This window comes from Papio anubis, chromosome 14 (genome assembly GCF_008728515.1).
Source record: "Papio anubis isolate 15944 chromosome 14, Panubis1.0, whole genome shotgun sequence".
Classification (NCBI taxonomy): Eukaryota; Metazoa; Chordata; class Mammalia; order Primates; family Cercopithecidae; genus Papio; species Papio anubis.
In genome coordinates, this window is record NC_044989.1 from 103,548,578 (window position 1) to 103,562,789 (window position 14,212).

The 14,212-nt window shown below is 43.7% G+C and overlaps 1 protein-coding gene across 1 annotated transcript; it reads left to right on the top strand.

Moving 5' to 3' along the window:
- The first annotated feature begins 532 nt into the window (after positions 1 to 532).
- Positions 533 to 13,911, top strand: LYG1 (lysozyme g1). Its single transcript, XM_021925099.2, has 5 exons — positions 533 to 781; positions 3,733 to 3,837; positions 4,982 to 5,166; positions 12,904 to 13,036; positions 13,213 to 13,911. Exons 1-5 carry the CDS (start codon positions 739 to 741, stop codon positions 13,329 to 13,331), a joined length of 585 nt encoding a protein of 194 aa, XP_021780791.1. The 5' UTR covers positions 533 to 738; the 3' UTR covers positions 13,332 to 13,911.
- Positions 13,912 to 14,212: the final 301 nt, after the last annotated feature.

Sequence of the window (14,212 nt, forward strand, 5' to 3'; positions counted from 1 at the left end):
CTCATGAGTTCAATCCCGGGACCCCTGCCCATGAGCCAGCTTCTTGGGGATTTGCTGGTGGAGGTAGCTCATCTCTCCATTCTCCCCGGGCTCCGGTCCAGGTTTGTTGCCACATTGGGGTTTTACAGCGGGAGAATGGGGAACACGGCTCAAGGTGATAAAGGGGGTCTGTGATTCCCAGCTGGGATTAGAGCAGTGGGAAATGTTTTCCAACCTGGGTACATTCCAGGGCACTGAGGAAAGTGTGGTCTTTCCTCAAACCTCAAGAAGAAGGGACCTAAATTCCAAGAAATCACCCATACAAAATTCTCCTTTTGATAATGGAGATAATCAAGAGCCTCTTGGGATGAGGTATGAGCACCAGAAATTTGCTTTTCAGGGTCTGGAGCCAGGTCAGTATGTTTCTCCGTGGTTAAGATTCAAAGCTTCTTGCCTTCTTGAGAGAAAGGAGTTGGTAACTTGACTGTATGTTGAGTTCCTGTGGGCTGGGTAAGAGTCTTCTCATTTTTAGATTCATTGAAAGGATGAATGGAGTACTTACTTGTCCTACTTTTGCTTTTTTCCACTATGATTCAAATCATTCATTTTCTTAGGTCAGATATGGGGGAAATTTGTTCTTTTCACCCCTGCTTCTCTAGAAACATTACACGTTGTTACGATGATGATTGACATTTTTGTATTCTCAAGCTAATTTTTGTTTTAAAAGTGTTTCAGGAGCCGTAGAGCCAGCTCGTCATCATGTCTGCGTTGTGGCTGCTGCTGGGCCTCCTTGCCCTGATGGGTGAGTGTGGCTGATTTTTCCAAATGACTTTGGAGATGGGAAGGATAGGTGTAGGAACATAATGGCACTTCTAATACTTGAAAATGCAACAAAAACATTATTTTTTTTTTCCTAAACTGTCCAACAAATCCCGGAGTTAGGAACAGCCACCAACAAGAAACCTGTCCCCATATGTCCCACAAAAGAGTGGGGTTCTCTGGAATGCAAGGTGGGCTTAAAACAGCACTGCTCGAAGCCAGACTTTAAATATACACCATCGACAGCTGCTCCTTGTCCACTATAAAAAATGCCAAATTGAATTTCTTTCTAGAGCATATATTTCCATAGAAGAATTGAGGTGGTTGCCAGAATAAGACTAATGAATAAGACTAATTCAAATAGAAAACGAGAATCAAGGCAACTGAGAACAGGTGGCTAAGCTAAACATTGAGGCTGATTTAGTTGCTGTGATTGAACTTCAGCTTTGCAGCTGGAGGAAACAGGGAACGTACTTGTTTTTGTTTGTTTTCGTTTTTGTTTTTTTTAGATGGAATTTTGCTCTTTCGCCCAGGCTGGAGGGCAGTGGCGCAATCTCAGCTCACTGGAACATCTGCCTTCCAGTTTCAAGCGATTCTCTTGCCTCAGCCTCCCAAGTAGCGGGGATGACAGGCGCCTGCCACTACACCCGACTAATTTTTGTGTTTTTAGTAGAGACAGGGTTTCATCATGTTGGCCAGGCTGGTCTTGAAGTCTTGACCTCGTGATCAGGCCTCCCAAAGTGCTGGGATTACAGGGTAATGCACTGCGCCTGGCCTACTTGTTTTTTAATAAAAGGAGGAAGCAAAGTTCCTCAGGAGAAGCTACATTTTCCTGACTCTAAATTCAATATATTTCTCAGATGAGGTCTTATAGTCATTCATTTAGTTATTGACCCATTCATTCAACAAATATGTAAAAATGCCTACAAGGTGCTAAGCATCGGGAATACAAAGAACTTTGAGGATTAGAGAGTGTGGCTAGGGAGAGGTCCACAAGGCAGGAACCAAGGGGTGAAGGCAATCAACTGCAATACTAAGGGCATTTGTCACCAGTCATAAAGATAAAGGTGCACTGTTTAAAAAATAAAAAAGAACATGTCAGCTGGTTTACTTTTTAGTATATTCATAAAAGATCGAGTCTTTCCATTTCCACATTTCTCTTAGGTTACTTATCACAAGTTTGTAAAGTAGAAGTATTTACTCCAAAAGACGAGTATTTATCAACCCCATAAAGTTTTAAGAAAATAGAACCTGAAAATGCATTTATGTAAATACACAGAACGTGTGATTATATGCAATAGATATATCTCCCAAGATCTGCAAATCATTAAGGTTTGATAATCTAATCTACTTTAAAGGATCAAATACATTGAAAAGAGCAATCTGGCTGGGTGCGGTGGCTCACGCCTGTAATCCCAGCACTTTGGGAGGTTGAGGTGGGCAAATTGCTTGAGCTGAGGAGTTTGAGACCAGCCTGGGCACCATGGCAAAACCCCATCTCTTCAAAAATTAGACAGGTGTGGTAGCTTGCGCCTGTGGTCCCAATTACTTGAGAGACAGAGGTGGCAGGACAGCTCAAGCCTGGGAGGTTGAGACTGTGGTGAGCCATGATCATGCCACTACACTCCAGCCTGGGTGGCAGTGAGACCCTGTCTATAAATAAATGAATAAATAAAAAGGTAATCTAATGAGACATTCTTACAGCCTTATAATGGTGACATGATTCTCAAAAGGAGCAATTTCCTGCCTACTGTAGGTATCTCAGTACTGGTTCATGTGCCCCCATTCTGGTGTGAATTGTAGATATATTATAAATACTTGTGCACCCACCTTGTGTGAATTGTAGATCGAAATACTCATGCACCCTCCTCCTGGGGTGAAGAGAAGGAACATTCTCCTCTTCAATGGCCTGTGTGAAATCCCGAGTGTCTGAAACCACTCCTCCCCTTCCGTGATGACTGGAATGACAGGTAGAGAGAGATGGAAAGGATAAAGAGAGAGAGGGAAGAAGTGGAAAGTGGGTGATCCCATGTGGAGACTGGTCCCATGCCTCTCTCCTTCACTCCCTTCTGCAGCCTTAGGCTCTTATCTAGAAGTGTACCTGAGAGAAAGTGTAGCCAGCCTCAAATCCCCATTTACAAGCAGTGCCTTACTTTGGATCTGGGTTGATATCCCAGAGACATCCAAGTTTTATATTGTTTCTTCAGAGCAAACATAAATATTTCATCAGAGCAACAAGTTAGGAGTATTTGATGGAGAAGTGCTCAGAGTTCATGTAAGATGAAAGATGAGGCTGGGCGTGGTGGCTCACACCTGTCATCCCAGCACTTTGGGAGGCCGAGGCGGGCGGATCACTTGAGGTCAAAAGTTCGAGACCAGCCTGGCCAACATGGTGAAACCTCGTCTCTACTAAAAATACAAAAATTAGCTGGGTTAGTGGCATGCACTTTTAATCCCAGCTACTCGGCTGAGGCAGGAGAATCACTTGAACCCAGGAGGCAGAGGTTGCAAACAGTAGAGATCGTGCCACTGCACTCCAGACTAGGTGACAGAGCCAGACTCTGTCTCAGAGAGAAAAAAAAAAAAAAGTCAGATGAGGACTACTTTACAGGGAACAGATCCCCTCTGATGTGTTCCAAGACACCAGCTGACAACATCAAAGGCACCAGAGCTTTACAAAGAGTGTAACTGCTTCAGTAGCTCCAATAGTTAACTCATGTCTGCAGGAGAGCAGGTGAGAATTGAGTATTGAGGAAGTTTTTGTGATCATTTTTTGGGATATGTCTCATTTAAATTTCAAGAGTTTCAATTGCAGAGTGAAGGTGATGTAATTGATTTTATTATAGTTACTTTTATTAACGTAATTTTAGTCATGGACAGCAGAATGATAAGAACTAGTTCCGTGCCTTAGGCTGAACTTTTGTCAACTTGTAGACTTGTCTGAAAGCAGCAACTGGGGATGCTATGGAAACATCCAAACCCTGGACACCCCTGGAGCGTCTTGTGGGATTGGAAGACATCACGGCCTCAACTACTGTGGTAGTTATGAGCTCTTGCCCTCTCAACCTGTCCCCCTGGCTCTCACTGTTCCCCAGGCCTCACGCTACTGACTGTTGGAAAGAGTTCCGGGTTCCGGGTATGGGGTCCCAAAGCTCTGCTTCTTGAACAAGTCACTTAGCTGCCTCCTGCATCCACGGAAAGGGGGCTAGCAGTACAGTATTTACAGTGGTGTTGTGAGCTCTGACCGACACAATGTGGATAAGGGTGCTTTTTATTTTTTGTTTTTATTTTTATTTTTTGTTTTTATTTTTATTTTTTGAGATGAAGTTTCTGTCTTGTTGCCCAGGTTGGAGTGCAATGGTGTGATCTCGGGTCACTGCAGCCTCCATCTCCCAGGTTCAAGCAATTCTCCTCCCTCAGCCTCCCGAGTAGCTGGGTTACAGGCATGTGCCACCATGCCTGGCTAATTTTGTATTTTTAGTAGAGATGGGATTTCACCATGTTGGTCAGGCTGGTCTCAAACTCTTGACCTCAGGTGATCCTCCCTCTTTGGCCTCCCAAAGTGCTGGGATTACAGGTGTGAGCCACTGTGCCCGGTCGAGAGTTCTTTTTAAACCATAAAAGCACCTAGAAGGTAAGGCTAGCCAAGTAGATTAATATTGGCTTTCCTTTTGCCCAGCATTCTTATTATTTCAGAAAGGTTTAAACTCGCATGATTTCTTGGTGTCGTTTAGGAGTGGAAAACTGTGCAATTGTGAACAAACTTGTTGAGGAACACTATCTAAAGACTTATTGAAAGGTTTGGCAGAATTTCTCCTTCGTGTCATGTTGCAGCTGATAGGCAGGCACATTTTATTTTATTGGGGTGCTTAGAATGGGATCAATGGTTCCTATCGCCATGGAATTGTCCTGGGCGGGCCAGAGCAGCCCCTGAGAGCCCAGCCGAAGAGCACTGACAGACATAGGGGACCCTGGCTCAGGAGATGCTGACTCAAGTTCACGGGAGGACAGTCCTAACCTCAGGTCAGGGAGCGGCCACTACTAAAGAGTTAAGACCAAAATCTGGGATTCTCAGTCCTCGACCACTACCCAGATCCTTGGACTGTTCTTTCTCTCTTCCCTTGAGCTCCCGTTGCAGCATAAGTCACACCAAGCTGCAGCCTTCCTTTTGTGTTTGGTTTAGGAGTTCGTGCTTCTGAAAGGCTGGCTGAAATAGACATGCCATACCTCCTGAAATATCAACCCACGATGCAAACCGTCGGCCAAAAGTACTGCGTGGATCCTGCCGTGATCGCTGGTATCTTGTCCAGGAAATCTCCTAGTGACAAAATTCTGGTCAACGTGGGTGATAGGACTAGCATGGTGCAGGTAACTCTCCATCTGTTGACACGTGTGGCCATTCTGCTATGTGGCACCACTGCTTTGTTTTTTGGATGATGGCAAAGCTTGGTAGAACACAGCACAAATGAAGCTCTTTAGAGCTGTGACAGTCAAAGTTCTGCCTGAGAGATATGAGCAGCAATATTTCTGCTTCATGTTGAGCCGCAATTTCTGTTCACAGTAAATAATGCCATGTTTCCAGAATATCATCCGGGTCACCCTATTCTGGATTTCTGGACCTCAGTGGTCCAAGAGAAAGATCATGGATTAAATTTCTCCTCAGTGACTTTGTAGCCATGTGACCTTGAATAAACCATTTAATCTCACTGGGCCCTAGTTTCTCTACCTATAAAATGCCATTCTTACAGCATGATTATGAAGATTCCATTCCAAAAAAAGTACCTGATATCCGTTGGATTCTCAAAAAATGTTAAATTTCTTTTCCTTTATCTTTTTTCTATACAATTCTTAGTTCTGAAGATTGAGTTTTAGTTTCGCATGAATATTTTGCCTGGTATCACTTGTCAGATAGAGACTTCTGGGGAACTGGTCACTAATCCACTGTGGAATTAACTCTGCAGCAGGGAATCAGTGATGGCAGGGGTGAGAATGAGGCTCGATTTTTTTCCATTGATCTCACACTGCTTTTGTGGTGGTTGTTGTTGAGGAACCTGTGAGTACTGCAGTCATTTTTTAAGATTTTGGGAAAATGTATTTCTCGATGATCTCTTCAAATTTGCTTCCCTTGACTTTTTTGTATGATACTTTTCAAGTACTTTCAAATACTTTATTTTACTTGGATTTGGAGACCCATCCAATAATCTGATGAGATGAGGTGAGGGGCACGCGATCCATCCTTGACAAGTGAGGAGATAGAATCACAAGGAAGGAGTCTCTGCTGCAGAGTCACATGGCAGCTGCAAGAGGCAGAACTGGGACCAAGGACAGTATTTTGTGAGGTTAGGGCTGGGATCATTTCTGCTGTGCTGTTCTGTCTCCTTTGTAAAATCTGGTTTTTGAGGAAAGGATGAGTCCATCTCCTTTGAAGATGAAATAAGAATTCCCTAGATTTGGGCCAGACACGGTGGCTCATGCCTATAATCCCAGCACTTTGGGAAGTTGAGGAAGGTGGATTACGTGAGGTCAGGAGTTCGAGACCAGCCCAGCCAACATGGTGAAACCCCATCTCTACTAAAATTCAAAAATTAGCTGGGCATGGTGGTGCATGCCTGTAATTCCAGCTACTTGGGAGGCTGAGGTGGGAGGATTGCTTGAACCTGGGAGGTGGAGGTTGCAGTGAGCTGAGATCGCGCCACTGCCCTCCAGCCTGGGTGACAGAGGGAAACTCCATCTCAAAAAAACAAACAAAAACAAAAAAGAGAATTCTCTAGATTTGGACATTTCTCCCAAATATGATGAAACCTACATGGAAGTGGTAATCAAAGGTATATAAGAAGGGTTAGAAGTCCCTTTAGACATTCAGACCATCTGGAAAAAGAATGACAAGTTGAGACAGAAAAAGTCCTTTCTGGCCTCTTTGGAGGGTTTGCACTGGCAGGTTGAAGAAGGGCATCCCACTGCTACCTACCTACACTCCGTCATTAACTGAGTTACACCCTTATGCTGAAGCAGCAGTGAAATGTCTGCTCGTCCCTTCCTTAGCCCAAACCTTGAAACTTTATTACCTTTTTTCTTTGGCAAGAACACTTAACGTGAGATCTATCATCTTAACAGATTTTTTTTTTTTTTTTTTTTTTTTTAAAGACAGGGTCTGGCTCTGTCACCCAGGCTGGAGTATAGTGGCACAATCTTAGCTCACTGCAACCTCTGCCTCCTGGGCTCACGTGATCCTCCTCAGCCTCCTGAGTAGCTGGGACTGCAAGCATGCGCCACCATGCCTGGCTAATTTTTGTATTTTTTGTGGAGATGGGGTTTCATCATGTTGCCCAGGCTGGTCTCGAACTCCTGGACTCAAGTGGTCTGCCTGCCTCTGCCTCCCAAAGTGCTGGGATTACAGGAATGAGTCACTTTGCCTGGCCACAGATTTTGTTGTTGTTATTGTTAAGTCTAGTTTACTGACTCTGGAAGCTTATTGTGCATATGAACACCTGGAGCTCTTGCTTACATGAGAATTCTGATTCAGTAGGTCTGAAATGGGGCCCAAAGTTCTGCAATTCTAATAAATAAGTTCTCAGTTGTTGCTGATGTTGCTGGTCCCTGGACCACATTTTAAGTAAAACCCGGGGTATAGGTTTGGTCAATATGATGGGTGCTGCAAGCAGGGGTGGGGAGCCAAGGGATCAGAGAGTCCTTGCCTTATTTAGGGTGAGACATAGTTTCAGTTACAAAATAGGCTGGGCATAGTGGCTCATATCTTTAAAATCCCAGCACTTTGGGAGGCTGAGGTGGATGGATCATTTGAGGTCAGGAGTTTGAAACCAGCCTGGCCAACAAGGTGAAATCCTGTCTTTACTAAAGATACAAAAATTAGCCAGGCAGTAGTGGCGCGGTGCCTGTAATTCCAGCTACTCAGGAGGCTGAGGCAGGAGAATCGCTTGAGCCTGGGAGGCGGAGGTTGTGGTGAGCTGAAATCACGCCACCGCATTCCAGTCTGGGTGAGAGACTGAGACCCTGTCTCTATTATTTTAATAATAATAATAATAATTAAGACAGGAGTCAAAAGGAATGTAGAAAAAGAGGGACACATAGAAATAACAAATTAAGATGATAGTAGCAACTACACGATCTTAATAATTGCAATAAATATAAATAGAGGAAACCTACTGGTTTAAAGACACAGATGTATGAATGAGATTAAAAGCCCAAATTCAGATTTACATGGTTTATGTGAGAAACCCTTAAAGCATTTGAATATGCAAAAGTTTGAAGTAAGAGTGTAGTAAAAAGAAGACCTACCAGGAATACAATAATCAAAATAATGTTGAGAACTATGATACATTAAATAAAATATACTTTAGAAGAAAAAATATTTGGGATGGAGAGAATCATGACATAACAAAAAGATTGAATTTGTTAAGGAAGTAAAGCAATTTAAAACAAATAGACGCCAGTAAAATAACCTCAAAATATATGCAGCATAAATTATTATTACTATAATAATAAACCCGCTATCATAGTAGGAAATTTTAACACATCTCTCTTGATTATTTACAGGTTATACAATAAACAAACCGGCAAAGATATAGAAGAAAAATAAGTAAAACAATTAACAGATGTAACAAGAACACAATTACCAGGCTTGACTGTTAAATGGGGGAGGGAGGGAGAGCTGGAAGGAAAAAGAGAGAGAGAAGGAGGGGGATATAATTATTTATGTATCCATTAGGATATATACAATTGTCTTACGCACATGAGAAACATTTTACAAAAGTTGATCATATATCATCTATTAAAGAAACCCTCAAAAATTTCAGATCTCACAATAATACAATTATGCTAGAAGATAATTTTAAAAATTAAAATTATCTCTGATCATATGGAAATTTAAACATGCACACACACACATACACAACACTAAGTAACTCTTTAGGTTAAAGAAACAAATCATAGTGAAACTTTAACTAAAACAGGATGATAGAAAAATATTAGATATTAGAAGCTATGAGATATGGTAAAAATGCTTTAAGGGAGATTTACAGTCACAAACCTAGTTTTAAAAAAAAAGAAAGCCTTTTTTTCTAACTTAAGTTCAGGGGTTTATGTGCAGGTTTGTTACATAGGTAAACGTGTGTCGTGGGGGTTCCTTGTACAGATTATTTCATCACCCAGGTATTAAGCCTACTACCCATTAGTTATTTTTCCTGATTCTCTCCCTCCTCCCGCCCTCCACCATCCAATAGGCCCCAGTGTGTGTTGTTCCCATCTGTGTGTCCATGTGTTCTCATCATCTTGCTCCCACTTATAAGTGAGAACATGTGGTATTTGGTTTTCTGTTCATGTATTAGTTTGCTAAGGATAATGCTGTCTACAGATGTGTAAGTGTACAATACGGTGTTGCTAATTATAGGCACAATGTCATACATCAGATCTCTAGGTCTTACTTGTCTTGCATAACTAAAATTTTATGCCCATTAACTAGCAACTCCCGGTTTCCCTCTCCCCATCAGCCCCTGGCAACCATCATTCTATTCTTTGCTTCTACGAACTTAACTATTTTAGATACCTCATATAAGTTAAATCATGCAGTATTTGTTCTGTGACTGGCTTATTTCACTTACATAGTGTCCTCAGGGTTCATCTATGTTGTCACATAATGCAGAATTTCCTTCTTTTTAAGGTTGAATAATATTCCATGATATGTGTATACCACATTTTCTTTATTCATTCATCTGTCAGGTACATTTATGTTGTTTCTACCTCTTGGCTTTTGGGAATAGCTTTGCGATGAATGTGGGAGCTCAGATATCTCTTTGAGATCCTGATTCCAATTCTTTTGGATGAATACCCAGAAAGGGGATTACTAAATCATATGGTATTAATTTTTACTTTTTTTTTTTATTTTTTGAGACAGAGTCTCACTCTTGTTGCCCGGGTTGGAATACAATGGCACGATCTCAGCTCACTGCAGCCTCCACCTACTGGGTTCAAGCAATGCTCCTGTCTCAGCCTCCCCAGTAGCTGGGATTACAGGCCCCCACCACCACAGTTGGCTAATTTTTGTATTTTAAGTAGAGATAGGGTTTCACCATTTTGGCCAGGCAGGTCTCAAACTCCTGCCTGGTGATCCACCCGCCTTGGCCTCCCAAAGTTCTGGGATTACAGGTGTGAGCCACTGCACCCAGCCCGTATGGTAGTTCTAATTTTAATTTTTTGAGAAACCACAGTATAGTTTTCCACGGTAGCTGCACCATTTCGCATTGCCATCAACAATGTACAATGATTCCAGTTTCTCTACATCTTCACCAACCCTCGTTGTCTTAGTCTGTTTTCTGTTGCTTATTACAGAATAAGCAACATAAAATAACATGAATACCTCAATATGGGTAATTTATGAAAAGTAAAATTTATGTCTTATAGTTCTGGAGGCTGGGGACCCCAAGGTCAAGGGGACACATCTGGTAGAGCCTTCTTGCTGGTGGGGACCCTTTGCAGAGTTCAAGGTGGCTCAGGGCCTCCCATGGTGAGTGGCTGAGTGTGCTGGCTTAGTCTCTCTTCCTCTTCTTAAAAAGCCACCAGCCCCACTCCTGTGAGAACCATGAACCCCCTAACCCATTAATCTGTGGGGAAAAGAAAGATCAGACTGCTACTGTGTCTGTATAGAAAGAAGTAGACATAAGAGACTCCATTTTGTTCTGTATTTGAGATGCTGTTAATCTATGACTGACCCAACCTTGTCCTTGCAAGAGACATGTGCTGTGGTGACTCAAGGTTTAACGGATTTTGGGCTGTGCAGGGTGTGCTTTGTTAAACAAGTGCCTGAAGGCAGTATGCTTGTGAAAAGTCATCACCATTCTCTTAATCTCAAGCACCCAGGGACTGCCAAAGGTCGCAGGGACCTCTGCCTGGGAAAGCTAGGTATTGTCCAAGGTTTCTCCCCATGTGATAGTCTGAAATGTGGTCTCGTGGGAAGGGAAAGACCTGATCCTCCCCCAGCCTGACACCCGTGAAGGGTCTGTGCTGAGGAGGACTAGTATAAGAGGAAAGAAGGTCTCTTGGCAGTTGAAATAGAGAAAAGCATCTGTTTCCTCCCCATCCCTGGGCAATGGAACATCTCGGTGTAAAACCTGATTGTATGTTCTGTTTACTGAGAAAGGAGAAAACCGCCTTAGGGCGAAAGGTGGGACTTGCTAGTGGCAATGCTGCTCTTTATGCACTAAAAAGGTTTATGGAGATATTTACATATGCATATCAAGGCACAGCACTTTTCCTTAAACTTATGTCACAGAGATCTTTATTCATATGTCTTACTGCTGACCTTCTCCCTACGATGATCCTATTATCCTGCCACCTCCCTTTTTCTAAGACGGTAAGGATAATGATCAATAAATACTGAGGGAACTCAGAGACCGGTGCCCGCGTGTGTCCTCTGTATGCTGAGAGCGGTCCCCTGGGCCCACCTTTTCTTTCTTTGTACTTTGTCTCTGTGTCTCGTTTCTTTTCTCAAGTCTCTTGTTCCACCTAACAAGAAACGCCCACAGGTGTGGAGGGGCAGGCCACCCCTTCATTAATCTATGAATAGATTAATCTAATCACCTCTTAAAGGCCCCACCTCTCAATACTGCCACATCGGTGATTAAGTTTCAACATGAGTTTCACAGGGGACAAACATTCAAATTATAGCACCGGTCTTTTGCATTTTTGCATGACAGTAGCTATTCTAACCGGTATAAATAGCTTTACTGTTTGATCTCCAGGTGCCGTTGGAGGGCCAGGTCAAGTTCTTGACTTGGCCGCACAAAAGAATTGGGGCACAAGTCCGAAGTAAAAGTAGGCGAAGAAGTGTATTGCAAAGCAAAAGTGCACTCTGGTAGCTGGGTGGAGAATGAGACAGCCTCATGTGACATGGGGAAATCCCTTCAAGGAAAGCTTATATGATTTTTTTTTTTTTTTTTTTGAGATGGAGTCTTGCTGTGTCGCCCGGGCTGGAGTGCAGTGGCCGGATCTCAGCTCACTGCAAGCTCCGCCTCCCAGGTTCACGCCATTCTCCTGCCTCAGCCTCCCGAGTAGCTGGGACTACAGGCGCCCGCCACCTCGCCCGGCTAGTTTTTTTTTGTATTTTTAGTAGAGACGGGGTTTCACCGTGTTAGCCAGGATGGTCTCGATCTCCTGACCTCGTGATCCGCCCGTCTCGGCCTCCCAAAGTGCTGGGATTACAGGCTTGAGCCACCGCGCCCGGCCGAAAGCTTATATGATTATTCATATGAGAGAGGGGATGGCTGTTGCTGTTATGCATGTTTCGGGGTCTCCTGCATGCACACGTGCTATTGCTTTGCATGCTAGCACGTATATCGCGTGTCTCCGCATTTGAATTCTCCACCTAGGGGTGTGCTTTTTTTTCACTCTTATAATGAGCATAGGTCAACCCAAGGATACTCATCATGGGTTTCTGTGCTTGCATGGATCTGGGGATTTTCCCTTCTGTTCTTTGTCCTGCTTACCGCAGATTTATTTTTATTTTTATTTATTTATTTTTAGACAGGGTCTCACTCTGTCACCCAGGCTATGCAGTGGAGCAATCATGGCTTACTGCAACCTCTGCCTCCCAGGCTCAATCGATCCATCCTGTTAGGCTCAGGTGATCCTCCCACCTCAGCCTCCCAAGTAGCTGGGACTACAGGCGCACACCATGACGCCCGGCTAAGTTTCGTATTTTTTGTAGAGACGAAGTTCTCCCATGTTGCTGAGGCTCGTCTCGAACTCCTGAGCTTAAGTGGTCCACCTGCCTCGGCCTCCCAAAGTGCTGGGATTACAGGCATGAGCCACCGTGCCTGGCACTGTAGGATATTCTGACCATGAGTCCCGAATGTAGTTTGTGCACTGTCAGTGGTTTGTTCTCTCCATCTATCTGGTAAATATGTTCCCCATAAGGGAGGCTATGACCACCGTATGTAACCTACCTCACAGGGAGACTGAAGGTGGCATTGGTTCCATCAAAGGTGAAAGGAGAATAAGAGAAAGGAAATGAACAAGCGCCACTGAGCCCAAGAAGCCAGATCACCCTCCCACACAGCTTACGTGGCTTCTCCTCTGCCTCCCTCCATCCAGGGACCTGGCTCTCACGCTCCCGCATACTGGATTAGTGAGTCTCAGGTTTCCCAGATGACTGAAGCTCTGACTACTAGAATCAAAGAAATCCAGAGGAGGTTTCCAACCTGGACCCCTGACCAGTACCTGAGAGGTACGTGTAACGCTGTCAGTCAGTTGTCTCAAGCACAGAATTAATAGGGACAAATGTATTACAGTGCACCAGATTCCCCAGCTGCCTCCTGATAGGCAGTTAGTAAAGAGACTCAGAGTTAACTGCTGAGCTGAGTACCCTAGGTCAGTATTAACCTATCATCTCGTGCATTTCAGGTGGACTCTGCGCCTACAGTGGGGGTGCTGGCTATGTCCAAAGCAGCCAGGACCTGAGCTGTGACTTCTGCAATGATGTCCTTGCACGAGCCAAGTACCTCAAGAGACATGGCTTCTAACACCTCAGAGGAAACCCAAGACCGTGATCACATGTGCAGCCTCAAATGTTACCCGGATAAAACTAGCCAAGGCCGCCTGTAACTGGGAATCTGAGTTTAACCTAAAAGTCGTTAAAATAACATGAATCACATTAAAGGAAGGATTTTGACCTGCATTTACGATATGTAGTGTCTGTCTGTGTGGATCAAGGGCCGTGTTTCTTTAAAGGCATTCTCGTGGACATTAGCCGTGCTGTGGGTTTCTGTGAAGTGAATTTTATTTTTCACTGACTAGCGTTGCCAGATTTAGCAAACAAAAATATAGGAAGCCCAGGTTAAATCTGAATTCCGGATAAATGACAAGTAATTGTTTAGTATAAGTCCCACGCAATATTTGGAACACATTTATACTAACAAATTACTAACTGTTTATTTAAAATTCAAAATTATCTGGGCTTCCTGTATTTTATCTGGCAATCCTATCATTAACTTCTTTGATAAAAGTCAGTGTTTCAAATTTTAATTGAAAAATTTTGCCAGGCGCGGTGGCTTATGCCTGTAATCCCAGCACTTTGGGAGGCTGAGGCGGACGGATCACGAGGTCAGGAGATCGAGACCATCCTGGCTAACATGGTGAAACCCCGTCTCGACTAAAAATACAAAAAATTAGCCAGGCATGGTGGTGGGCACCTGTAGTCCCAGCTACTCAGGAGGCTGAGGCAGGAGAATAGCGTGAAACCGGGAGGCAGAGGTTGCGGTGAGCCAAGATTGGGCCACTGCACCCCAGCCTGGGCGACAGAGCGAGACTCCATCTCAAAAAAAAAAGAAAAAGAAAATTTTTGATGAGAAAAAGGATAAGATGGCAGCCAGCCCCATCTACTGCATGAAATGGCTTCAGGAAA